We start from the raw sequence: 26,809 nt of genomic DNA, 5'->3' as shown, positions 1-26,809 counted from the left end.
GATTCATCTTTAAGATCCATTTTAAAGTTTCACGATTGATCTATATACAATTTTCACGCAGAACTGCAGTGTTTTACTTTCCTTTAATGCGTGGTGTACATTGATTTACATCGTTTACCGCGAAGAACGTTGGATAATATTTATTATAGTACCGTGACTGGACTCGTAATAAAAGTCAAACTACAGAGCTCGAGTCTATATATCCTGGAGATTCAAGCACGATACGCAAAACTTTATTCAACACTCTGGACCGTGAATACTGATCCACGCTGACCCACTTCAAGACATGAAGATTTGTGGTAGTCAATGTTTGAACGAATCTAATTTCAAACAAGTCTTGCTTGAATATGTTTTCTATATTAATAATATTACGATTCTAAGGGTATTACGACAATTGTTACAATACGTATATTCCTGTTTAATTCTTGTCACAATGCTATGAGAGCACAGAAAAGTCCAGTGCCGATCATGGAACGATTACAATTCGATTGTTACCGATAACGAGATCGTAATACGAGCGAACGATTGATCGAATTATTTTAATTATACGGTAATCCACACCGTTAACGTAAATGAGGTTTCGTTGTTCCGCAACATGACTATACGTAAGAATATGTTGGTACTGTGGTAACAGTAACTACGTCGCGTTATTCATACGTCTTTTTCTTTCGCTCCAGGTGCAGTCTTAATGAGGCTAACAGGTCTGGAACAGTCGTTAAAAATCCGAGTCTCGTCGACAAAATTAAAATATTAAATTGTATATGAAACCGTGGAAAAAAGAATTCGCGCAGTCTCTGTTTTATTCATGCGCGCATGGATAATTCGAATTCAGCCGGTTCGCGGGAGCTGAATTTTCAGCCGTCGCGTCGTAGCAAAAGAACATCGCCTCTGACTCTATTGAACGGACAACGAATTTCCTTTGCGAGGCCTGGCGAACGGTGAACCGTCGAGGTTGCTCTAACGCGCGAATAACTGGTTTCCTTGAATCGTTAAATTTTCATTTCAGCCGCGATGCATGTACCTGGCAATTTAAATTGCAGAGGAGACAGCGAAAGGAAGCGTGCTTTCGGGCGTATACTAATTTTTCCTTTGTGAAACGCAACAGCGTTGAATCATTCGCTCTTCCGAAATTATGAGCTTAACCCTGGGCTTAACCCTGGAAGGACTTTTGAAGTCTCCATTCTTTCAAATTCACTTTGTCGTTGTGTATAAATCATTGCATATCGTTGACAAAAATTATTTAGATAGTTGTACTTTTAATATTGTTCTTTCTATGTTTTGTAAATTCAAGGAAGCAATAACTGTTTTTTTTTTTTTTTTACTGCTGCCACAAATTGCAGTGAGGTCAACAGAGAACAATGACTAAAATGTGACACCCTATGCGCTATTCCTCACGCATACAACTTCCAGGGTATTTTTCTGGTTTCCCACTTAATTCTGTTTTTTTTTTCTCAGGAAAGATTTTGTCGTTTTAACGCCCACGTTCGTCGAGCACCCTTCTTTGCTCAGCGTGCAGCGATTTTAATTCGTGCATGCTTCGCGGGAAAATAAAACGGCAAGGCCTTGGGCAGGTGTCGCGAGGCTCAATGTTTCGACACTCACGACTCTGGATTTATTCCATCTTCATGTATACGATTTCTTGTAAACCGATAAAGTTTTAAAAAGAATTACATCTCAAAGTGTATTAGAGTTTCTTTTAGAAATGATAAGATTTTAACGATATAACTTTACCAGTGACATTTTAATACGATGAATAGCACCGAAACTTTCTCATTCTAAGGGTTATTAAGTCAAACTCTCGAGGTCTTCATAAACGACGAGTACTTGGTCTAATTTATGGGACGTGAAATGCTATTTTAATTCTTGGTAATTCTTTCTTTTTCGATCTTAACAATCTTGACCAATTTGTTTCTTTGATTTCGGAAATATGTTTGGCATATTTTATACAAATTTTGTTTCGTCCATACGATGGTATCGCTATGTTCTTCGAAAGATCGGAGGAGTTGTCAATTCAGGATCCTCTACTCGTCGTACAGGGTATTAATTAATTGTCCACTGTGTCCAAATCCAGTCCGAGCTTAACGTCCAGTATCTATGATGCCGCGACAATAGATCATCTCTATTTTATCGCGAGATAATGTCTTCGAGGGCACTACGATCGACGCATACGTCGCTCTGGATAATAACTCTGTACCGTCTACCTGCGTTTTTAATTGCATTAATTTTTGCAATTAGAAAGAGACAGCGACTTTTTTAGCACTATGAGCGCATCTTTTTTAATCTCGTTAATCCTCTCTTAAATTTTCCTTCCTTTAAACACGGGATGCCTCGATGGAATCGACGATCACGTGTACCAAATTGACGGCGCGAACGTCAGAGCCCCGCGGCAGATAGGCACGTTCCGCATTCATTACGTATTTATAAAGGGCTGTCGATTCAACGGATGGTCGGGGTAAATTTAAATTGTAAATAGACGCATTGCAGATTTAAAGTAAAACCTGCGATAAGGGAGTATAGGGTATGCGCGAGATGGTTGGCTTTAAAAGAAAAATAAACGAAGACTTCGCGCGAGCGCGGAGTCTCCCAAAGTATTTATTTTTTATTTAAAAGTAAAGTAAACCGAGCCATTCGCGCTCGATACTTAAGCCCGTTTCCGATTAAGATATTACCATAATTCCTAAAAAATCACAAAAGTCACGCGGTTCAAGTGAACGTATACATAAAACAGTTAGATTTTAAAAGAGAATATTTATCAGCAATGAATAACCAAAGGTATACAAAAATTCGACTTTAAAATGTATTTCTTCATTGGTCTGAACATTCTAAATTCTTGATACAGAATAATCAACAATGTCACAATTTTTATTAATACAGGATCATTTTGATCACGATATGGATTTTGCCCATTTCTCATGCGAGTAAGTGAGTTGAAAAGTTGTCCTCGTAACAAGGGATTCGATTCCGGACCGCTTGACTTTTGGGGCACGCTGTGTCGTTCGAGAACGTTCGTTACTCGAATCGATTGCTTCTTTTTTCGTCGAGGAGTTTCTGGCAAAGATATGTAACGCGTCCAACGAGAACTGTACACAGAGATACGAGGATAGTGTAACCTCTGTGAGTCTGATTGGAAAGCACAGCGTCCCGGGTCATTTCTGACCCAATTCGTCGATGCAAGGCGCACAGGGAATCGTTCGTGTCTCCCTTTACCTTCGTCAAGGTACAGAGCACGAACCATTTCTAGCTGACGACCAGAAGTGGCGTTTCTGGGTTTCAACGGCATCGCACTTTTGCTCTTTGACCTTTCCGTCGAGAAAACTGTATATTAATCGTGATTAATCGACCAATTTCTCTAAGCTTGTACTTTAAATTAACGTTTACATGTAAAGAGAATTATTAATCTATTTCAGTTTAAATATTTAGACGATAGATTTAATATTGCTATGATACGTAACTACCTTTGATTGTGATTACATCGTTTTAACATCGAGGGGCCTTTTATGTATGAGTAATCATTCCGAACCTATTACAAATTATAATAATTCATTCGATCTATATTAAATATATTGAAAGCAATCTAAGGGCCACTGTTTTTTTTATCCCATCTACCTCCTTAACCCTTTTATTCTTGAATTATTAAACAAGTCTTTAAACAAATGTGAGAATGAAGGAATTAAATCATTCACAGGTAAGTAAGTTTCAATTTTAATTAATTATATGTTTCATATTTTATTTAGTACAAAAAATATCGTTGCAAAGATTGTTCTTTAGCACGTTTAAAATTATCCGCTTCAATCCTTTTTCCAAACGGTGTCGTATAAATCCGTACGCCTCTGAGAGAACGTGGGTATTTGAGCTCTCACTTCATCAACGATCTTCAGATCTGAAAGAAAATATTATTAAGCCATTTTTATCAGGCAACCATACGAACATATTATAATAAATAGTATTGTAGTAATTGGGCGCAATGACGTCGTCGAAATAGACGAGAAGGAGTCGATAAATTAACGAGAGTGAAAATACGTTAGCCAACGGGTCCCATGTATCGGTGTAAAGTGGCAATTTACCTATATCGGCGACAACCATGTCCTCGACGGCATCTAGCTCGTGAAGAATTTCTCCCCAAGGGTTGGTTAACTGGGTATGCCCCCACGCGACGTAACCAGGCGGAGAACCACGAGCTGGTGATACGCAAGCGACGTATAATTGATTGTCATTTGCTCTGGAACGCTGCAGCAACGACCAGTGCAGTGGTCCCGTGGTCATATTGAACGCTGCTGGATATATCAGCATTTGGCAACCTGACCCACAGAAATAGGAAATATGTACACTCCGAATACCCTGGCTATTACAGTAATTTCTCAGTCCGCGTTCCGCGACTTACTTTAACCCCCGATGGTCCTCTATGGAAGCAATTCACATATTTGCCTACCTTAGCTTTATTTCAAGCATGACATTGAATTGCTATTATACTTGTATTTTTAATAAGGGTGAGCCATATAAGGCCACGCGGATAACTCGTTTATTTTTAAAGATAGGCAATCCCTTTGCACTATGCTAAACTATGCTTCTGCCTTCTCCACAAAATAACTATAAATTCTGCCTTAAACATTCTTTTCCATCTATAAAAATAAACGATTTATTCGGGTGACCTGTCGTAAATGCCCCACCCTGTATAGAACATAAGCGGATCATCCTTTAACACCCGTGTATCTGGCTTACACCAATAATACGGTTATTTTACGTTAACTTTTTACGTTCACTATACCTCTGTTTCGGTAAAGGCGTGCCATTTCTTCGAACCTGATGTCATAGCAAATGCCAACACCTATTTTGCACCCCTTCGCCTCGAACATCGTTAACGAATCGCCGGGACTCAACGAATCGCTCTCACGGAAAGTCATTTTCCCTTTGATGTCGATGTCGAATAAATGCATCTTATAACAGAGTTGTTATTCTATTTTATTAAATCGATACTATCTCTGTTACTTTATCGAGGATTTATTTACACAGTGGAAGAAAATGATACCCCCTCCCCCCCCTCCCCCCCTCCCCACTGTGTCTAAGTTCGTTGGAACAAAAGCAAGATTTGCTTACCTTCCTGTGCTTCGCTATCAGAGTACCATCAGGCGCCCAAATGGTGCACGTATTGTACAGTTTATCGGCTTCTCTTTCAGGTATCGTACCACCGATCACATACAGTTTATTCTTTTTGGCCGCTTCTGAAAGTGCGATACTTGTTTCGCCGTTGGGAATGCTCTCAGCGTATTTTGCAAAGTGTGCTACGTCGAGAAACATGAATAAAAAAGAAATATATATCAAACCTCTTTGACAAAAAGCTTTCAACTCTTTTCGTTGCAATTATAGGGACATAAAAATATATAAATGCAAGTTTTTCCATTTGAGAACAGTAAACAATATATATTTTTATTATTTTCAATTATGAATTATCTTTAGATCGATAATTTTAAGTTTGAATATTTTAAGCTTAGCGCCAGAAATTGCAAGTACATCAAATTCAAAACAAAACTTCAAGATGAATATTAAATTCATGAATTCAACAAAATTGCGTTCTTATTCTATTCGATTAAACCTTTCTTAATTTTGATTAATTAAGAAAACGTTTTGTTATAAGAAAGTATAATCTTTTTCTGGATAGATTATCAATCTAACCAGAAACATTTGAATACAATGTTCTAACACGACTATGTCTATACTCGATTATTTAAATTCAGAATTAATTTCTCAAACTTCAGACACTTAATTTATAATTCATATCACATTATTTAAATACTATGAATATTCAGTTAATTAATAATCGAACAGTATTAAAATAGTATTTAAATTATATTCAATTCAGTTTACCGCCATATTCGAGTCACTCAACGACTTCGTCGGTACATTTCAAAGTGCGAAGAGGATTTTGTGCAGCGTCGTTCTCTCGACAAAAATTATCACAAATACCTAATAATATTCATCAAAATTACCAAAATGAACCTTCTTTGCTATCCTAAAGTGCTTAACGTTATCAAAAGTGAGTATTTGACAAGAAACGTGATAATTAGAAGCAGAAATGAAGAAAGAAGCATCATGGCCTTACTCTCTCGTTCAACGAATCATCTCCAGTTCACGCGAGCAAACTCAAGCGATGTGGTAAGTGCATTTTTGTAAGTAAAAATCAATTTAAAAAAAAATATATTAAGTATAAAGAATGATAAAAGAATATTACATGTTCCGTATGGTGAATTGAAGCATTCAGGTAGAGCTACAATGTCAGCCTCTTGTTGCTTCGCGCGTTCGATGTACGAAATTGCTCGTTGTACATTCGTAGTTTTATTTTCGCCAACGGCGAGCTGTACTAGTGCCAAACGAAGTGCTGAAAAGAATATTAGAAAAATCAAACACTTTTCGTACCATATTATACCTTCTACATACGAAATTCATGTATTTCGTGTGCAATATTCTAGAAAGAAATAAGTGTACGTACTCGACATTGTCCGCAGTCCTTGTTTCACGATGTTCGTTCGTAGCATGATACTCTTTAAGGTTATGTACGCTCATTATCAAGTATTACGTAAGCATATTTCCATATTTCCAAATAATTGCAATCTAGTAATATAACTAGTTAAAAATAACGATTTCAATACATCAACTTATACTTACTGTAGGATCTTTTAATGAACTGGGGGAAGAACATACATTTGTAAAAATAAGTTTTTATTATAAAATGCGTATAAACAAAATTGTACAATTTTTCACGAAAGTAAAACACCAGAGCTTCTCTGTAAAGTGTTATCGTCTACTGGAAGATCGAGATTTTGATCTTCTTCGTTTTTTATGTTTTCGTTTGTCCATAGAATCTCTTGATTTTCTGTCCCTCGTTTTCTCCCTTTCTTTATCCTTTTTCTTATGCTTCTTACTAGTCCTTTCCGAGGAATTGTCACGTTTCTTGTGCTTCTTCAATTTTTTTGATTTTTTCGCCTTTTTTAATTCGTAGGAGTCGCTGCTACCAGATCTGCTCCTCTCTTTCCTCCTTTTTTTCCCATGATCACTAGTGCTATCGTCATTGCTCTCAGAGTCTGAGTGTCTTTTCCTACTTTTCGATTTTTTTTCATCTATTTTGCTATGTTTCTCCCTTTTATGCCTAGTATCTTTCTTTTTTTTTTCATCAGCAGTACTTTTGTTGTCATCTTCGCTACTTTCAGATTGTTCAGGAGAAGTTGATGCTCTTTTCTTAACTGTTTTATGCTTGATATCCTTGGTTTCTTTGTCTTTGTACTCTTCATACTTCTTCGCATCTGAAATCAACCCCATAACATACTAAAGGCTAAAATCTCTATATTTATCGTATGTTTTATGAAAAATAGAGACTTTTAAAACAAATCCTGTAGAAGTTTCTAACTTCAAAAATTCATTTACATTTTTAAATAATTTTCTATAAATATCAGCCTGGTCTTGTTTGTTTTAAAAGTCTCTTAATGGAAAGTAACTGGTCGTACTAACTTAGAACTTTTGCATTTTTCGAATACTCGGACTTAGTTACTGGTTGCACCATGAATTCATTGACGGATATAATATTTCCCCCAAGAGCTAGTTTTATTATAAGTCTTCCTGCATCATCGTCGAATCCCTCTATCTGACCATAATTGTTGCTTTGTTTTCCAGCTATAATTTTCACAAAGGTTCCTTTTTCAATTTTAAGTTCTTCCCCTTGTTTTTTAGAATCTGTACTTTTTTTCTGTAATGTTAGTTTGTCTGCTCCGAGACCCATGCCTTTTGGACGTAATTCTGGTATAACAGCTGACACAATCCTGCAATGATAATAAACCGAACTTATAGAGTGAACAAAGTTCTCCAAGAATCTTCTAATATATATATTAAACATACAGCGACAATTTCATTTAAAATAAAGCGCGTACTTCTCATTTTTACCGATGCCTTTTCCGGGTTGCCACCCCATTCCTCGCAGCATTGCTACTCCAAAAGCATCAACAGGAATTTTTTCATAATCTTCTAATGAAGACTGAAAAAAGTAAAATGATTCTTGTTGTATTATAAATAGAAAGAAAAATACAGAAGATGTAACAACGATATACCTGTTCTGTGCCTCTCAGTGATTGATCCTCTACCACTGGTAAAGTTAACGAGTTTGTTTCAGTTTGTTGTTTTTCATTAGACTTAAGATCTTCAATAATTTCTTTAGCTGCTTGTTCTTCTAAAGTAGCAGTTTTACTTTCGCTATCTTCTCCTGGTTCTTGCTTTATTATCAAATTATCTTTTGGCAATGTGTTTCCATTTGTCAACTCTGGTTTTCCTTCCTGTTTAACATCTTCTATTTCCTCCTTTATTACCTTGGGTTCGAAAATATCAGCATCGATTTTATTAACAATCCTATCATGCCAGGTCTTTGAACCCAACAGAGGAATAACAAGAGGTTCTTCCTTTTTCTCTTCTTCGCTGGAATGAGAAACATTTCTCTTGTAAATTAATGATTCATTAATAGTAAGACCTTCCTTAATGGAGTATATTATAAACGACTGTTACAAAGATGTAAACAAAAAACATGTTCATTGTGTGGTTATTTGTATAGGTTAAGTTTAGGTTACATATTCATGTAAATTACCACTGTTTAACCTACCCTATAACTTTAATATTCTTCTCATCGAGACACTCGATATAATCGATCTTCTTTGGTTGCTGTGACACCAAAGTAGTCTTTAAAATAGGTTTCTTAAGTGATTTTGCGAAACCAAACGATATCTTCTTTCCCTCCTCTGCCATTTTTTCCGTAATCACAACACTCAGACTATAATTAATACATCTAAACTATAAATAAATATCCGCTTAAACTATTTACATCGACCAAAGACTACGTTTCATTAATCGATTTAGAGAAAATTGCGAATTATTTAAACATCTTTGAAGTACTACGTCCACGAACGTTCACGAAAACGTAACGTTGAAAAGTCACTAGCAGATTGTACGCATTTACATGAAACGATCGTTTCCCTTGGAGCCGTGGCTTGATTGGCTGAATTTCTTAAAGGGACGTTCGCAATGCGCTGCGAAATAATTGATCAATTGAAAGGGAATCGAGAGACGTGGATCTGCATAAAATAATACAAAATTAGGGTACACCTGTGATTTTACAAAACTTCTTCTTCGAGGTGTCAAATTATAATGAATTTTCTTTTCTCAACATTTACCAAACTCTGAAACATAATTAAATAGTCACTGGGGCAATTAAATGATTTTACTTCTAGAATTTGTTACATAATAAATTGTTGGTACATGGAGAACTTTTATTTGTCGTTATCCTTGTACTACAGGCTTTTGATTCTACCCTAATTTATGCACCGCAGCGCATGACAGCGCTATTATCTATTATGTTGCTCGCAATTCATTCAGCTCCATTCTATTTTCTGCCCACGCACTCTCCATTCCGCTTTTTCTTTATACTCGATAAATTAGTCTATAAAAAGGCAAAGTGAAAACGATTGCTTGTACACACATTGATGATTCCTGCGATAACAATTTTAGCGACAATGTTTTTCGTTCGTTATGATTGTACGTTGCCAAAGAACTTGTTTGGGGTGTGGCACTCCACCCCTTCAGATTTTCACTTATACAGATCTTGAAAAAATTCACTCGATGAAAAAACATTCATGCCCGGCTCAGATAACTCTTTGAACATATTGAAACACATTCAAACGTTTTACACCGAAAAATCTGAGAAGTTTTGGAAAATGTTCACGTTGCGTAAAAGATGTAGGAAGGTTGTGAAACAGAACGACACCTCTACAATTCACTTAATGTACATCGAAATGTAACTCTGCTGCCTTCGAATGTTCCTCAAAAATCGTCGCGAACATTCCAGTCGTCCCAAAATTTGCCCATCGTGATCTATCGATGTATCTTTGCACGTGCAATCGAAAAAGATGCGAGGTTCTCGTCGCACGTTCCTTGGAAACGGGTTTTCTATAATTCCAGCGTAAAAGGTGTCGGGGTAACCCGTTATTCTACCCGTTTCGATAAACTTGGTTAAACGATGTTCTTCGATCCTTTTGGCGCGTCGCCGAGGAAGCCATTTACTTGTCTATCTTTCGGTGAAAGAACTACAGTTAAAAACGGCGACCAATTGAGAACGGTAGTTAAGGTGTCCCGAGGTAGAGGGGTGAGCGTGTTTCAACGACAACAGCACGGTATGCAGATACGAAGCCAGGGTAAACCGGGAAGCCGTAGTTCGCGGAGCGTAGTAATCGTAGTAGCTTCGGACAGTCAACGACATCCCGAAGCCGCTGACATTCTGGGATTCAGGTAAACTTTGTCTCTCATTTTTAACAATTGACTTTTCTTTCGTGCATCGTTTTCACATCCTATCTCGTCCCTGTTTCGTGCACTACCGATTAAAAATATGTGGACACTTGGCGTTTTTAATAAATCGGTGGTATACAATGGAAGTTATTCTTATACGATTTTAATAAAATAGGATTCCAACGATGTAGTGAAATTCATGAATCAATTTAATACCTTTTCAGACAGTTATTGCGACGAAGTGTTCTCATATTTTTGAGTTTTAATTTCGACAATATCTTTGCGATACGATTCGTTCGTGTACAATTCATGTAATCCGATGCAATAGTATGGATTACATTAAAATAGTGCTTGAAATGGACTCTAAACGAATTAATGGACCTGAAATCTTGTTTATATTTTATAAACGTAAATGCAAATTATTCCCATCTAGAATATTGTTCAAAGACTCGTGAATTCATTTAGGCGATACTTCGATTCGAAACGCGTATTATCAACGAAAAATGGCGTGATTAATTGTCCCCATAAGATCGTTTAATTACGATTGTCATCGTTCTATTGATAAGTCGTTAGACCGATTCACAACTCCCACGACCTTACGGTACTTCTCAGCTGTTGCTCGCCAATTATCGTTCCCCATCGCCGAAATCTCATTCCCAGACCTAGCAATTAAAAGACAGACCGAAATGTAATTGCAAAACAAAACGGTCCGCGTGCGACTGCTAACTGTAAAACAGAGAGCACAACCGTGCGATGCCTATGCTAACGGAGAAGATCCTCCTGAAGATTTGTTCCGCTATGCTAACGTACCTAAGAAGTCCTATTCTTTACTTCCTCGTTCGTCTTTTTTTCGAGGCTGCAACGTAGCTTCGGTTCCTCATACCATGTAAGAAGCACACGCGTGAACCCAACGAGCATGCATGCGCATACTTGCTTTCAGACCTCCCTGGTTCCCGTCGTATCCAAATCGACACGGTTCATCGACTTCTAAATGAATCAGAGATAATGAAGATGAGATAACCTGAGTGCACCTTTTTTTCAAATCGAGGACTTTCCAAGTAGATTCATTACTGCTTTAAGAGGTGTATATTATTACATATACGTAGATTACATTATTTTAATATACATTTCTGAAAGCAGTGTTTCTTTATGATTCTTAAGAGCCAATAAAGTAAATGAAATTAGATTACTTTCCGTTTCAACATTGTCTTGTTACAAGAGTCAGTGTTTTTTAGAAGAATTTTTGTCGATTATAAACAGACACGATTTCAACGCATAGACTGACAATTCTCATAGAAAATTTCGTAACCGGAATGAGCATCCGATGGTGCATTGAACTCTCCCTGTTTCGTCGTTGCCCGAGCCCAAATGGTCGCCTAGTCTATTAGCAACTCGAATTCTAGTTCGATTTCACGTGGAAGAATGCCACCGTAAATGTAGTCGAGTGAACAATCAAGCGACCGGATCTACGTGTTGCCCGGAACTGGGTATAATACCGCGGAAACGGCTGGGAAATTATATTTGTTATGGAGAATCGGGCACTGGCGGTTCCACAGCCGAGGACGATCTCATCTGACTGCGTGGTTACCGGACGGAACGGTCATTAAACGTCTGTCGTCGTGTTTTTAGAATCCTACCGTTTCGGTGAAAGCTTCGACTGTCATTTAAACACACGACCATGTTTACACCGCTACTAACAAAGAATTCCCTCCATAGATAGACTATGTGGTATTTATAATTCTGTTAACCGAATGCTGACATTGTCCCCGTTTCTTCTAGATAAACAAACATGCGTCTGCTCTTCAAAATCTTCCCGTTGCTATCGCTACTAACGGAAATCAACGCAACAGGGATAGGCAAAGCATGGCAGGTTCTTCCTCAGGCTAACGATCATTGGAGTCACTCGTCGTGGCCACGCTCCGACGCTTCCGCGTTTGAAGTTCGCAGCGTGAGCGGCGTGGGACGTCTAGACCCTCTGGAAACCGCCCAGAGGGTCTCAAAATTCGATAAAATCGAACCAAAAAATCTTGCTCTATCCGAGCATTTCTCAAAGGACGCCTCAGTTTCGCGCAAGCTACACGAAAATCGGGACGAAGCTGGCGATGTATTCGAGGACAAAGTCTTCAAGGCGGGAATCGTGATGACGGTTCTACGGCCAGAGAACAGCGGAGATTCGCTGAAAGATGTAAAAGAAGTGAAAGGCATGTCCAGAGTTCGTCGTGACGCGGAAAACGAGACAAAAATGGAGCAGATCGCCAGTTCGAAGAACGTTAGAGAGGTTCGATTGAGCTCACCGGAGACTTGGTCTCAGGTCTCGACTCAGCCGCTATCCGTAGAGTTCTCCCGTCGCGGTGGGTTGGACCAGATGATCCAACAGACAATGGACGACGAGGACACTTCAAATGCTAGAAGCTACCACGCTCCACGCGCTGACTTCGTGACCAGTCATCACAGGAGGAGCTACGATCATCGAGAAGCACGAGATATGCCCGTGACCAGAGGGTACGACGAGTACGACTTCCCCTGGTACAGAAACGCCGTGAGAGAACGGGACTACGACCCTCTGGCCTACCGTCGTGGATACAGCTACTACTATCCCGACCGTTATAGGATGGAGAGAGACTTCTACATGCGTCTGCCTCAGGATTACTCCTATTACTACGATCGATACAGGGACGAGGATATGGACCTCTACGGAAGAAGCAGACCCACCCCCAAACCCAAGAGGATCATCTACTATGCGACGCTCCCAGAGATCGTCAGGAAGCCAGTGGATCTCAGAAACTATCCCAGGCCCTACGACGCGACCAGAACGCCAGTTTCGAGGGATGGCTCCTATAAACGCATTCCAGGGAACGTGGACCCTAGCAGATACAGATACAGACACCTGTACGACGGTTACGATAACTATGCAAAGAGATCCAGCTTCGCAGATCGAACTTACTCTTATCCCGATGACGAGAGTCGACGCAAAACGACGCTGGAGAGTCTTCGAAACAACGACCCGTTCGATCAGAGCACCGATAGGAAGTTGGCTAATCAGATCTCGGTTAGGAACGATGGGAAACTGCCTTGGCCAGTGCAGATCGGGACTGAGGTCAGCGTAAAAGACGATGAAAGGATCCCTGGAAGGAAGATCTTCGGGGAGAATAACGGATACGAGAGATTCCAGAGCGCACAGCTGCAGAAAGCGCCGGATGCTACTGGCTCCAGCGAACTTCAGAGCGACAATTGAATCCTGAACGAATTCTTTTCACAATTTACAGTTGAATCGATGGAAGAATTGACTCGAGTGATCTGTCATTCCTCCTGACAGAAAGAATTTGTTTTGTTATATTAGAACGAACCAAAAGTTTCATCCTTCTTTCTACGTTTACCTCTTCCGAGCCAACTTTCATTACATTTTTCAGGAAGATTAAAAAATCGTACAATGCTTGTAAACGTTGGCATCAGACGATTATTTTGTGTAACTCTTTCCACTACCTGAGTCGATTCTTTCATGGACCCGATTGGAATAGGTAATTTTGAGAAGAAATTTTTGATCACTGTTTTACTTTGATACGAAACTTTTTTTCTACGTAATTTTGGTTGAGAGTATCGAGTATGTTCGTATATCATTCAGGACGCTAGGAAATCGTACTTGCTTTACAAGTGCAAAGTATAATTAAACGTATTGTGATTTACGGAATCTCCGTTCATTTTCCTACTTATTTATCGCTATTTATGAACTATAAACATATTACTCGTGGCGTTTCACGCACTTTATTTAAAGAGGAACGTCGATCGCATTAATATTTTCTACTATGTTATCATAGCGACTCTATAAGTATACTCTTCATTGTACCAAATACATTGTCTAAAGAAACTTACCCAATTTGAATTCCTTTAGAAATATTTAACGAGTTAATATAAAAAACTAAAGCAAATATTCACAGGAATGATTAGAATCGTGTATTTAATTCTTTGAAACAACCAATATACAGCTGAACGATTTTGAAAAATATTTATGGAACTGTTCTCCTTTCGATTACGCGTTACGTTTTCATTTTCTTCAGCGTTTTTCTGAACAAGAACTTTGACAGACTTTCATAGAAATTATTTTTTCCTAGAATTCGGTTCAACTCGATTATCCAAGAGTTAATCTGTTAGAAGTTTTCATCGCGGTATTAGAGAATAATAATATTGTATTATCAAAGTGTGAATTTTTAAAAGAGAATTACCGAATTGAATGTTTTTCCATTGATGAAGCCGGACAGTTCTTCCGGTGACATGTTTAAAATATTACAGGCGGTTTCGTGGGCCTGTTTTTCGCTAGCCTCGTCTTCTTTCAAGCTCCTCTGTGTATCAGGGCCTCCGCGATAGTCGTAAATTTTCTTCAAGAAATCCTAATTGAAAATAATACAGGTTAATGGATTTTATTAATATAAAATTTTCACTTAATTCGAATGTACCCTTATAGCTTTCGAGTATTCCATGTTCCGATCCTCTGCGGTCATCATTTTCATTTTTATAGATTTGATCGTTTCTTCGTACCTGGCTTTCATGAGATTAGTTTCCTGCTGCATCGTTTCTTCGCATTTCTTAATAGGATGTACAATTAACATTCCAAATTTGTAGAAATAGCGGTATAAAATTATATATCCTTACCTTTTCCGCCACGTCTGTCTTCGACTTCTCGTTGTCAGATAGCAACTTATCCTTCTCATTGTTCAGAACTGAAATCTGTTAAACATGGTTAATCGACAGGGATGAACTAAACAAGATTTTTGCTTGGAATATGTACTTTCGCTTTTAATTGCGAGCTACTGGTTTTCGCGGCGGTGATCTCGTTCTCCAAGGTACTTATCTTCGACAGGAGTTGATTCTTTTCCTTGTTCAGATCTGAAAGCTGACTTTTGTAACTGTTCAGTAGGAATCCCTTGTTGGCGTTCGCTGACTCTGATCGCAATAGTCTGAAGTATTTACGAATACATTTATTTACATTCTTTTTCTAACACCAGCTTCGTTTATGTCTCACTTGTTACGAAGTTGAGCGATAGTGTTAAAGTCTTCCTCGCTCTTCTTCTTCAGGTTCGTCAGCTCCCTGCTCCTCTGCATGTCTCGAAAATGAGCAGCGTTGGTTTTCTCGTGGTGCTCCTTTCCCATATTACGCTCCATCCATTCCCGCGTGTCCTCCATGCTCTTTCTTAGCGCTAGGTTTTCCGATATGAGTTTATTCAAGTTGCCCTCTGCAACATCCATGTCTTCTTTCAGCTTGTCGAAGCACTTGCTGATGGTTTCGCACTTCTTCGTTTTGTTTTCCAACGCTCGCCTCACCTTCGTCAATTCCCATTTCAATTTGCTCGATCTCGCCACTGCCTTCCGCAGCTGACAAAATCGAAACGAACCTTGTCTATCACGGTTAACATGTTTCTGCGCTTAAACGTTCGATTTCGAGGTTCGTATCAGATCATTTACCTTCTTATGCAGCTTGCTCGAAATCTTTTTGTGGCTCTTCAGGCGTGTGCGACACTTGAATTGATAACTGTTGCCTCTTTTCTCGGACAACGTACGAGGACCGAAATTTTCCAAAACAGACGTGCAGATGCGTATGATTCTGTCTTGTAAACTTTCGTTCTCTCTGCGAGCTTCTGCTTTTACACTTGCCAAGGACCTGTGGAGAAATCAGGACTAGAACTTACATCGATTATGATATTTAATTATCCAAGTGTCTTCTATAAGAGCGGCATTTTAATAGGACCAAATTGAATGTTTCCACCTTTTATATTTCTCTTTTGTGACCGATTTCATCCTTAGAGCTTCGCTGAGCTCCTCTTTCGTACGTGTGAGTTGTGCCTCGAGGTCTGCTATGGTTGCTTTGTACCTAATGTTACACCAATCGGTTACTAATTGTAAATTGTTCGTTTAAAAAAGCGCGATTAGTATGGTCATTGTCAGCATGTGCCCTCTGACAGCGGCGCAAGGAAGCCGCTTTTTATTTTAGGTTTGTCGAAGGTCTACAAGTTACACGAATTAGACGCTAGATGGCCTCAAGGTTTATTTATCAGCTCAAATTGTATTGAACTCTTGAAAAATAAATTATTGCACCCTAATTAAATATGAATATGTATCCAATATTGTCCGTTTTTTAAATTATAAATCAATCGAAATAGTGCTGATGCAGTTTACAGGCAAACTATTCGATCGATTTGATTGTATAAATTACTCTACAGTCATTTTTATATGTACAAATTTGTTTTCTGGTATACCACACAATTTTTTAAGCGATAAACTTGCTTCAGTTACATCTGACACGCGTTTCGCTGTCTTATTATTTAAAGAATCCAAAAAACGAAGGATTGAAAATGCCAGACACGCTTGGGGCAGTATGGCGTGATTACCTAGCGGAATTTTATCGGATAGTTTTACAAATTCCATTTTATCATTGAGCATACTTTCCAGCGTACAATGTACACTTCTCGCTATGAAATTCCATTAATCCAGTAACAATCGTATCGGCATTTTTTCCGCGAATTTCTGACGGATGAAAAATTACCACACTTTTTTCAATTAAAAAACGCTCGACCGGCTTTTACTCCCTGCGGACTCACTCGGTCTCCTTGCTCGACAATGCTTCCCTCTTCGTCCATCGCTCGCTGCGCTGAGTCGATTCGACGTCGATTTTGCGCGGCGAGCAAAAATGAAAAATTAACGTTAACCATGTTAAAGCTGAGTTTGCTAATTCCTTTTCTATTGAGATATTAATTTCTCGAGATATTATTCTTGTGGTACAATGTTGTTATACATACCTCGGTCATTCCGTTAAGAGCTTCCTCGATCAACCATTGGGGTGCAGGATCCTCTTCGATACTCCGAAATGTCGATGATTTTTTTCGTTCAAAATAAGCGTTTATATTCGTTGGTTGGTCGTCGACTGGCAAGAATTTCTTGCTCGGTGGGAGAACAGTTGAGGATGTTTGTGTGAAAGTAGTCTTCCTTTCGGTGTCGACCTTTTGAACTGTAAAAATGTTATTCCTTAACACGATTATTATAAGAATGTTGTTTCTATTTTACGTAGAATTTATTGCAATTCAACAGTTAACGCAACGCGTTCGATATTTTTTCAGATGTCTTATCGGAGGAGTACTTCATGCACTGGTGATCCGTGCGCTACTGCCACCTGGTGCAGATCTTCCTTTCTCCTGCAGCCGCTTCATTCATCGTGTTGGTAAGTTGATATTAAAATAAAAAATTAACCGCTGAAAACGCTGAATCGGTTAGAAAATTACCTGATAAGAATTATTCGCAACCGAAAGTGAAAGTATTAATACTAAAAATAATATTAAATGCACCAATCCGAGGTTCTAAACTGAAGTGTGTGCCAATGTAGCGTGGATATCCATATTTTTATCAATAGGAACACTAGAATTATCGATTCTCTGTAAGAGGAAATGAAACACGATGTTAATAAAAATGGGTACAGGCTCTGCATCCATCCAAGCTCTTACTCCCCTTGGATACAAGTAATTGAAAATTAGAACCGAGAAGAGCAGCTTTCATACAATTTCTGGAGGAGCATTATTTAAACAAAGGATGTTCTCTCTCAAATTACAGTCATCGAAGCTATCCACCGTCCTCAGACAAAGCGAAACGGGGGAATCGACAGTGTAACAGATACAGACGCAACATTTTTACAAAAGAGAGGGCAGGGACGAACTATCGACGGTACTATCGACGAGACAGGACGAACATCGTTTCTCCAATCTCCTGCGCGGTCGTATTATCGGGTATTATCGAGCCATATGGAATTTGGGCCCGAAAATAGTCCCGTGCAGGAAATTGCTAACGACTTAAACGTTGGGGCGGTGCGCAGAGACCGTGAGTCCTATGGGCCAGGTTGTGATGGATGGAGCTCGACCACACTGTAATTTGAAGGCGTTACATGTGTACCCTAACGCGTAGTTCTTCGACGACCCTCCATATGTCCCCGATTGTCGTCATCCTTAACCCCCCAAGATACTACAGTCAGCGAGAGACGTCGATTCGACAAATTCTTCTTCGATTAATTATTTTTCAAGCGTTCCTCAAACATTATAATCAACATAATATCAAGACCTCACAATCATTCGCGTACGTGGTCTTCTTCAATCGAACGGGAGACCATTGAAATTTGTTTGTCAATTAAATGGCGATGTCGGTAAATTTTCTCTACATTTTAACCCGTGGCATACTAATTAATTTCCACGGTCTAGTACGCTTTATTTACGCGCGACAGGCTTCAAAATTGCAGCGGGCTGCCTTGTATATTTACGCGGGCAGGTAACGCAGACCGTAGCCTGAAAAAATAACCTGGCGCAAGCCGGGACCGACGTTTCGCTGATCGAAACCGTAACGCGCACTCTGTAAATTGATCCCAGACTGAATTGATAGGCGAAATGTTCGAGGCTTTCTTCATTTGGAAAAAAAAAAGAGGAAACAAAATCTCCCGTTTTGGTGAACTAGCTCAGTTTGCGCGATGGTCTGGTCTAGACATTTTTGACACGTTTTAGGACAGGATTGCCGAGGGTTAGGGGGTTAGAAGGGTGAAACACGTTACTGATAAATAGAATTTTTTTAAGCTTGATATCAATAGTATGTGGCACCTAATTTTAATTTTGTTTCGTCATTTTTTGCACTTCGATATTTCTGACTTTCAAACTGTTGCTGAAGAATCGTCTCGATTCAGCCTCATTTCGATAGACGATGGCCACCGAGGAGAGCCTCCTATCTCGCCAAGGCACTATAGGATTATTGTAGATAATATGTGGATAGTTAGTCCGCGATTAGTCTGTCCAACGGATTATATTCCTTCCCTTTTCGTTCCCTGGTGCCCCGGGGGCAGCAGCGCCGTGATAAATGACCGAATCCTTTAGCGTTTTTTAGCCACGGACCGCTTAGCTGATTCGTTCCTCCTCCCCTCTCTCCTGGCAGCCCTCCCGGAACCGTAGACCCGCTGGACCGAAGGTCGTCGGTACAATTTCGCCGTAAATCACTGGAAATCGTTGACGTAAACGGCAAGGGTAATTAGATACACTTACCCGCGGTGAGGCGCGCTTCTTGCGCATTTATGGACCCTCCATCCTGATCCTGGGCCACCGCAGTCCTCTCGGTTCTCTGCAACAACAACAACGACTTGGTCACGGCTGGACGACGCGTTGAATCTCTTTTACGCGAACAGCCTGGATAATTCCGTAGGAAAATTCTCTTATATTATCCAGGCGTTTCTACACAGATCATAAGTAAAGAACGGTGTCGCTAGCCCTATAAAGGCACAGTGCATTCTTTTTTACGATTAATAAAGAAATTTTGCTCGCGCGTTAATGACATTGGAATGAAAATATGAGTTCACGGGAGGGATAAAAGGCGTTGGACCCAGTGCCACTGATTTAAGGGGAGTCCACGCATTAAAACGATAACGATCCAGGCGAAGCACGACGCGCGTCGTTAGGGTGGTCTCGGTCGCGTTAATGACGAAATCTTTCCATCCCCTTTTTTCCTTCCGGCTCCTTTTCCGATGGAACTTCTTACAGCCAAACACCCTCCCCGTTTATCCCTGGCTAAAAGGATTCGACAATAAACAACGACGAGTCTCGAAATTAGGCGTGGGTCGCAATCTACATAAAAAACTCTCGTACTCCGCTATACCCTCGCCTCCGTTTCACCCCCATCCAGGACGGTCAATGCATTAACGATGTTGCGACGAGAAAGTTTGGTCGAAGAAGGGGGGCGATGCGTTTTACGAACTGTGTTTTAATTTTGATAGCGCGGGGTACACCCACTTCGTCCATAAATCCGTGGTTACTTTCACGTCGGGAAAGTTGTAAGTCATCTTGAAAATTAGTCATAGATTGGATGGCGAGTAGACTGGATACGTTTCACGGGATTGTAGACCGTCATCTGGAGGGAATTGGAAAAGTATCCAGCAAGTTGCGGGTTAGGGAAACGGATAGCACGTGCATTAAGAGGAACGAGCTGCAACGCGTACTCCTGTTTATTACTTTCATGTGAAAGTGGTCAGTGGTAATAAGTGGTCATTTCTAATCGTTCATGGTCGTTTCTTGGCTATCTTTTTTTCTTTACGGAGCGAGCGCCGTGCGACGATTTCTTAGAGAAAAATAAAGGACAGTCGACGATCGATTTCCGCATGCGGATAGGTACTAAAGAATAATTAGTATTTTTTATACAGGGAAAGCATCTTTTAACGAAGGCATAGTTTTTTCCAACTCAACTATGTACCAGCATCGACGATATTAATTTCTCGTTCAAAAATTAAAACGTTTAATAGTTTAAATACGCTAGTAAATATTGTCCATCGACGATAATTACACTCGGGATCCCTCGACCGCTTTCACAAATATTTCATTTCAACTCGGACGAGCTGAAACTCCGATTGGCCGACCGAGCCACTTTCAAACGGCCAAGCAAACGGAGTTTTAGAATTCCGTTTCCAAGTGGACCTCTCCCCGCGTATGAAATTTACATGGCGTACGGCGTGATGTTTTAGCAATCCAGCTTCACTGTATTCGTATAAGATTACGTTATAATAATTTTCATCGTTGTAGACATTGGAAAATTGAATTCTTTGCGAAGGTCTTCTTAACTCGAGTTAGCAAAGCGTTAGTCCTGAAATCGTCTTCTGCGTGGCTGAAAGCGAAACGGAAACGCAATTGAATTAGACGTCTTGCGATCAGTCAGGGACGCAATGAAATCACTTATCGTTAGAGTCGACGTAAATGTCGCTGTTAAATTACAATTTAATGCCGTTCGTGAGTCACGAGCGCGAGGACCTCAAGCGACCAATGGATCGGATCGCGCGCAGGATTCCGCGGAAAACCGACAAATGCGATTTTAATGTCAAGCGGACCGTATTTTCCACGGGCGTGTCTCTAACGACCCAGCGCGATCGCCCGCGGCTACTCGTGCCATTTTGTAACGTTATATTCGTCCCAGGCTTCGGTATTCACCGCTACTTCGCGACTCATCTATTATAAATATGACCTAACGCAGGCAGACGTCGCGCGTGGTGGCGAGTGACATTCTTCGTAACACAGTCGAAGAACCTTGGAACCGAGATATAGAGGAAGAGTTGGAGGGATTTTCTAAATTGGAAAATCAGTGGAAACGCATTCAGATATTCCAAATAAGACACCCAAGAGGTAGAGCCGAGGCGTCACCAGGTGTACAAGGTCCAAACATACTCCGTCTCGGTCCAACTTGTCTCATCGTTCCGAACCATTCATTACCTTTACTCTCGCTTCGGTCGAACACGCTACCTCGCGAAAAAGCCCAGCAACATTTCGTTCTACTTTCATCAACGCGATTAATCATCCGTCCCGAGACATGGCAAGTCGGAGGCCACGGGGTCGAGCGTTAATTTCGAACAAAATCTGGCCGTCGGGTGGTTTTTGCCGCGCGTCCACCGCCAATAACACGATCCTCGGAAGCGTCGTTCGACTCGCAGGGGGAGGAAAACGCCAAGTGCATATCGGTTCCCTCGTTTCATCGGGCTCTCCAACGAGAGTACACCTATAATTTGTAACGTGGCTCGGGTACCGGCCTAATGGAAATTGCGTTTCGGCCAATTTTACGCGCAGCCGTCAGGCCAGGTTGTTGGCCGGTGCAAGATGAACGGGATGAGAGCAAGACGAGAGGAGAACGGAAGAGAAGGAGACCGCGAAGGAGACGCACGACTCCGCGAAAGCTGGCCACCGAGATGGGGCTCTTTAACCCTCGAACGCGTTAGAGCTGACCAAGTGCACGTTTTCGCGACACCAAAGAGACAATAACACAGGTGTTTGAAAAATTTCTGTGTTCTCTCTCACCTCACGACCAGACTTTAACACTAACGTGACGATGAATAACTAACGGACGATAATGGCGGCCAAACGTCACGTAAAATGCAAAACGTTGTTCAGAGGGTGGCAGTTTGCTGGGCGGCAGGGAACGACAGACGAGTGTGTAATATTTTTCATTTGCACCAGCGCGTCTCTGACAAATTTACAGGGGGAAATTTTCTCTCATCCGTGCACGTCGTGTATGCGCGCGTATACGACGGGAATTATTATGGGATCGCGTGCAACGATGGCACTGGATAGAGGGATGATTAACGGTTACGCGGTTCGTTCAGTTTTCCAAAGACAATTGTTTAACTCGTCAATATTGAACAACGTTCAATTAGGGGCGTATTGAAATGAACACCGCGAAACGGTTCTTGGCCCGACGCTGATACAGCGATACCGCGTCGGATTTAATTCGCTCACACAACGCTCTCTGGAATCCGTAAATGAAAATCTGTCGGCGGGGCCGCGGAATAGATACACACGCGCGGAATATCGAATAACATTTATTTGTCGAAGGGACGCCGAGCAAAACGCGAACGGGAGATGCGTTCTTTTTCCATATCAGCGCTCTGGTTCGTCGCAATTTCAGCGCGCACTGGATCCATGGGCCGACGAATACGAAGTCGTCGGAACAGGAAATCCTTCATCGCAATGCTTTTTTCATGCAATCTTTGGCGACAATTAGTCCCAAATGACAGAGTGATGTCAGTGTCTACTTCGAAACTAGGAGACTTTAAGAAATCTCGGAAGACTTCGGCGACTCATCGACGCTTCCGATCTTCTAGGATTCCCAATCGTTTTTTCTCGATCTCTCGGTGGTTCTAGATGCTTTCTACATTGAAATTGCCGTAGACCTCGCGAAAGAAAGAGAGGGGCGATCGAACGGGTACCACGTATTCGAGGACGCGGACGTCGAACGAGGAGGAAAAGGACGGCACCGCCGGACGTATCTTAGCCTCCTCGGCATCGTAAGCGAGTAACAAGCCAAGCATTCTCGGACGTAAAGATGTCTCGGCAGTCGGCTCACGGTTATATCTTCATTATAAGGCAGGCAAAGTTACGTACTGCCGCGGCGGCCTCGTGGTGCTCAAAATTATGCGCCGCCCGCAGTTATCATTGCCTTCAGGGTCAGCCGCACGAATAATTGGCTTCCACCCATATAATACTCTCTCCATACGTACGTACGTTACGTTCTGCCAACGTCCCACGATTATCGTCCATTCTAAGCGAACCAGCGCGCCCCGTTATCGAATTAAAAAGCTCTGGCTCCGGGACTGGCTAACGGGACGCTGATTCGTCGGATTAAATTGGAATTCGCGTTGTTTCCGCGCGATCCATCTCACGGGGAGGATGAACGTTTCGTCGAAGATTGAGCCGAGGTAATCGCGGGCACCAGCTCTCGTTGCTCCTCTTAAAACTCGAATCGCTGATTTATGGATATCGCGATGAAAATTCAATTCGCGGCGGTTTACGAGCCTAGAAAAAGTGGGAGATCGACGAAGCGTGAGCTTTGACCAATCTTCGCTTGGGCTCGATCGAGTTCTATGGCGAAACGGGACTCCTTACGGCTTAGAATCCTTTTTATTAAACGCTGTTAATCCCACGATGGATCTTACAGAAAATTCAAGAAAATATCGGTCTAACAAAATGTGCAAAGCCGTAGATTATTCTTTTTCTGCATGTTTGGCGTTGCTATTTCACCTGTTTCTTTGCGAGGAACAGGTGAGTTTATCGAACTTTCGGGTGCAGTGTCTCGGGCGATCCGTAGCGCTCGCGTTTTCTTAGGAAACGAACGGAATGCATAAGTATTTCCGGCGGTGTTCCACGGAGCCGCGGAGGGAGGATTCTCTCGCGGCGACTTCCGGTTGGGAGGCGAGCTAGTGTCCCTAATTACCGTGTCGGTTCATGAATACGATTGCCGCCGCGCGACCGTGCCTTCGCCGCGGCACGGAAGCTAGCGTGGCGTCACCGGTTGTTACTCCGCTCATGAATTTATGTATCTGCATTCTCCAACGCAGTTCGAGGCACCCTGATGAAGAAGAAGAATCGTCCTCTGCCGCGGTCTGCCCGCTTCCTTACCCTTTGGTACGCCTCGGTACCCTCGAACGATGTCGCGGATTCGTGGCGGCCGGATGAGTCCCCCGGTTCCCCGCTGCTTTATGCCCTGCTTCGCCTACCTGGAACCGTCTGTCATTTTTTCACTTTGCGATAAAAACACGCCGATACTCCTTTGTTGATCTCTGGGTAGGTCTGGTTTAAGTGTCTTGTTTCTGGTGCGACACTTTTCATACGAAACTACTTGCGAAGTTTGTAGAAAAGTAATTAGTTGTAACATTTATTTAAATGATACACGATTGCTTACACAAAAGTGTTCCTACGTAGCTGCGACAAAAACGAGTCTTTTTTTGCGTGTAAACACAATGCGCCACTGTCGTATACACTACCAATTCCATACTTCTAAATGTTTGGAAAATTCTCCCGTCACCTTCCGACAACAATTTCGCGCGTCACCCTCGCGATTACCTCCTCAACAGTAATTACAACTGTCTTTTATCGAACGATCTAACCATAGACGTCGATGTCTCATAAGGATAGCCTAGTTACCAGCAGGAATCACGTCTACTCACGCTCAGCGTTTACCAGGCGATATCCGAACGTCCTCGCCGACTCGCAGCATGGCGGTGAACAAAAGAAGCTAGCGCGACTTAACATATTAGCGTTAATTAAGGCAATTATGTCTCCGCGTAGCGAGCATGAGACTGTGTCCGCTCCTGTGCCTCGGCTCATCCATATTCAAAAGTCGCTTCCGACTGGTGGTGCGCGCGTCGTCTACGCAACCGACGACGACGTCTTGCAGGCCGCGTCGCGTCGTTGACAGTCATCGTGGGACCGTCCCGTTCACCTCCGCCATTAAGGATCGAGGTCAACCGTCACGTAATCCTCGCGTTTTCATATTTCTTCGCTCGTCTAATCGACGAGGACTGCACTTCGTGTTTCGTAATCCGATCATCGTATCAATGATTGCGAGCAGGCACAGTCGATGCTCTTGCAGTAATGGCACGGCAGCGCGGAGACGCGTTGCGCAAAAAAATGAGGAAACGACGTAGGAAAAGCTGGAAGGAGGAAAGGGAACAGAGACATCGTCGGGAGAGGAGGAGGAAGCGAGAGAGATCGGAGTCTAGCCCAGTCTGCGAGGAGGATAAAGTAGACTGGAGTTAAAAGGGGTTAGGTTGAGCGAGGCTAGGTCGACTGGATATAGATAGAGTCCAAGGGGTGGCTGGTCGGAAGAGGGTGAAGAGGACAAGAGAGAGGAAAGGAGAAAACCGGGCACGTCTAGGTTTTGCTATGACCAATGGCGGACGGGGACACAGCGCGCGCCGTTCGTATCGATCCAAGAGACTACGCTGGACTCCGTCGAGTACCTCTCTCCCGGGTCACCTCATCCGTCCTCCGCGAATCTTCATCGTCCACCTTTTTCACTCCAGGTCGATGCTACTTTATGCTCTTGTTCCCTGGGAATTTATCTTCAGCTCTCTACTCCCGCCCATCCCTATGTCTTTGGTCTCTTGGGTGATCTTTGTGTTTGGTCGAGTGGTTACTATTAACACTTGGTCTCTGATTAGGCTCTAATCATCATCGTCCATTTATTCCACCTCAACTTAACATAGTCACATCTTTTACTATCCGTATCCGCGGAAATTCGTCAAGTTTCGGTTTCTACGTGCCCTCATCTTCGAAGCCTTGGTCACCATCTGACAATCTTCACAGACTTACTGACGATAATACCGTACCATAAACTGCAGATAACGTGTTCCCTGTTGCGATCCATCCTCCAAAAGAATTCTTTACTTTTTACACCCTGACCAAAACAGCAGTTGTTCGCGATCGTTTTATTTCTCGAGACGTTCTCCAAGTCCTGCGAGGGAGGGTGCACCTTGAAGGCGGAAGAATGGAGGGCACCTCTTAACCTCCTGGCAGGAAAGGCGCCTGCGCGAAAACCTCGACAGAATTCCAGGCTAGGTCCTCCCTGCACGGGGACACGATGAATCGAGGGAAAGAGCGAGCGAGGAGGGTGTAGTACGAGGGAGGGAAAGAGGAATAGTGTGTCACCAGCGCGTGTCGCCACGGCGGTGACACTCCACTGGACATGCGTACTCTTCCGACCTATCGTTGCTCGGGTTATTAAAATTTTCGAGCCAATGAACAGTCGCGGATCGACTGTCAGGGGTTGCGCCCTCGGAGGACTTGGTCTGGGGAGGATGCAGGATGCTTGAAACTTTTTTTTCATTGGGGTCGTTGTGATGATCTTTTTGCACAAATCTTGTTAGAAATTTTAGAGATTTTAGAGATTAGAGGCTTATCGATGCAAGTTTAATTAGAAAGTTGTAGCGTCGAAACTATTCGATCTTCTTTCAATCGATCTTGACAACAAGTCCTCTATATCACATACTTCCAACCAAGGCGAATCCTCACTGCTAACGAATCGGTAGCTTCGCAACATTCTCCTAGACCCACCATCGGAGCACTATCCGGTTAATTTCCCCCCGAAGAATTGCGGGCCTTTAAAGCAGCCGTGGCAGAGGGGCGATTATCAGATGCAAAGATAACACGAGCCGAAAGAGTAGAAATCGGAGAAACAG

At 41.8% G+C, this 26,809-nt stretch overlaps 4 protein-coding genes across 4 annotated transcripts in view; 1 reads left to right on the top strand and 3 right to left on the bottom strand.

Moving 5' to 3' along the window:
* Nucleotides 1-3,690: 3,690 nt before the first annotated feature.
* Nucleotides 3,691-6,669, bottom strand: LOC128885773 (omega-amidase NIT2). The gene is made up of 6 exons (XM_054140028.1): nt 6,485-6,669; nt 6,227-6,373; nt 5,095-5,279; nt 4,766-4,934; nt 4,065-4,298; nt 3,691-3,880 (listed from the first exon to the last, which is right to left on the bottom strand). Exons 1-6 carry the CDS (start codon nt 6,528-6,530, stop codon nt 3,789-3,791), a joined length of 873 nt encoding a protein of 290 aa, XP_053996003.1. The 5' UTR covers nt 6,531-6,669; the 3' UTR covers nt 3,691-3,788.
* A 24-nt stretch (nt 6,670-6,693) lies between these two features.
* Nucleotides 6,694-8,968, bottom strand: LOC128885772 (G-patch domain and KOW motifs-containing protein). The gene is made up of 5 exons (XM_054140027.1): nt 8,636-8,968; nt 8,094-8,454; nt 7,917-8,020; nt 7,501-7,808; nt 6,694-7,295 (listed from the first exon to the last, which is right to left on the bottom strand). Exons 1-5 carry the CDS (start codon nt 8,776-8,778, stop codon nt 6,790-6,792), a joined length of 1,422 nt encoding a protein of 473 aa, XP_053996002.1. The 5' UTR covers nt 8,779-8,968; the 3' UTR covers nt 6,694-6,789.
* A 27-nt stretch (nt 8,969-8,995) lies between these two features.
* On the top strand, nt 8,996-14,195 carry LOC128885771 (uncharacterized). Its single transcript, XM_054140025.1, has 2 exons — nt 8,996-10,314; nt 12,091-14,195. Exon 2 carries the CDS (start codon nt 12,101-12,103, stop codon nt 13,544-13,546), a length of 1,446 nt encoding a protein of 481 aa, XP_053996000.1. The 5' UTR covers nt 8,996-10,314; nt 12,091-12,100; the 3' UTR covers nt 13,547-14,195.
* Nucleotides 14,196-14,249: 54 nt separating this feature from the next.
* The window catches only part of LOC128885570 (uncharacterized), a 143,449-nt gene continuing 130,889 nt past the window's right edge, over nt 14,250-26,809 (bottom strand). The window contains exons 5-15 of the mRNA XM_054139669.1: nt 19,368-19,443; nt 17,100-17,308; nt 16,902-16,951; nt 16,070-16,174; nt 15,769-15,964; nt 15,329-15,678; nt 15,095-15,263; nt 14,959-15,033; nt 14,763-14,891; nt 14,532-14,696; nt 14,250-14,453 (exon numbers count right to left, since the gene is read on the bottom strand). Coding sequence (XP_053995644.1) covers nt 14,346-14,453; nt 14,532-14,696; nt 14,763-14,891; nt 14,959-15,033; nt 15,095-15,263; nt 15,329-15,678; nt 15,769-15,964; nt 16,070-16,174; nt 16,902-16,951; nt 17,100-17,308; nt 19,368-19,443 — 1,632 coding nt within the window. The 3' untranslated portion in view covers nt 14,250-14,345. The remainder of the gene's footprint in view (nt 14,454-14,531; nt 14,697-14,762; nt 14,892-14,958; nt 15,034-15,094; nt 15,264-15,328; nt 15,679-15,768; nt 15,965-16,069; nt 16,175-16,901; nt 16,952-17,099; nt 17,309-19,367; nt 19,444-26,809) is intronic.

The sequence above is a fragment of the Hylaeus anthracinus genome, unplaced genomic scaffold (genome assembly GCF_026225885.1).
Source record: "Hylaeus anthracinus isolate JK02 unplaced genomic scaffold, UHH_iyHylAnth1.0_haploid 11981, whole genome shotgun sequence".
Lineage (NCBI taxonomy): Eukaryota > Metazoa > Arthropoda > Insecta > Hymenoptera > Colletidae > Hylaeus > Hylaeus anthracinus.
This window is presented reverse-complemented; position numbering and strand designations above follow the sequence as displayed.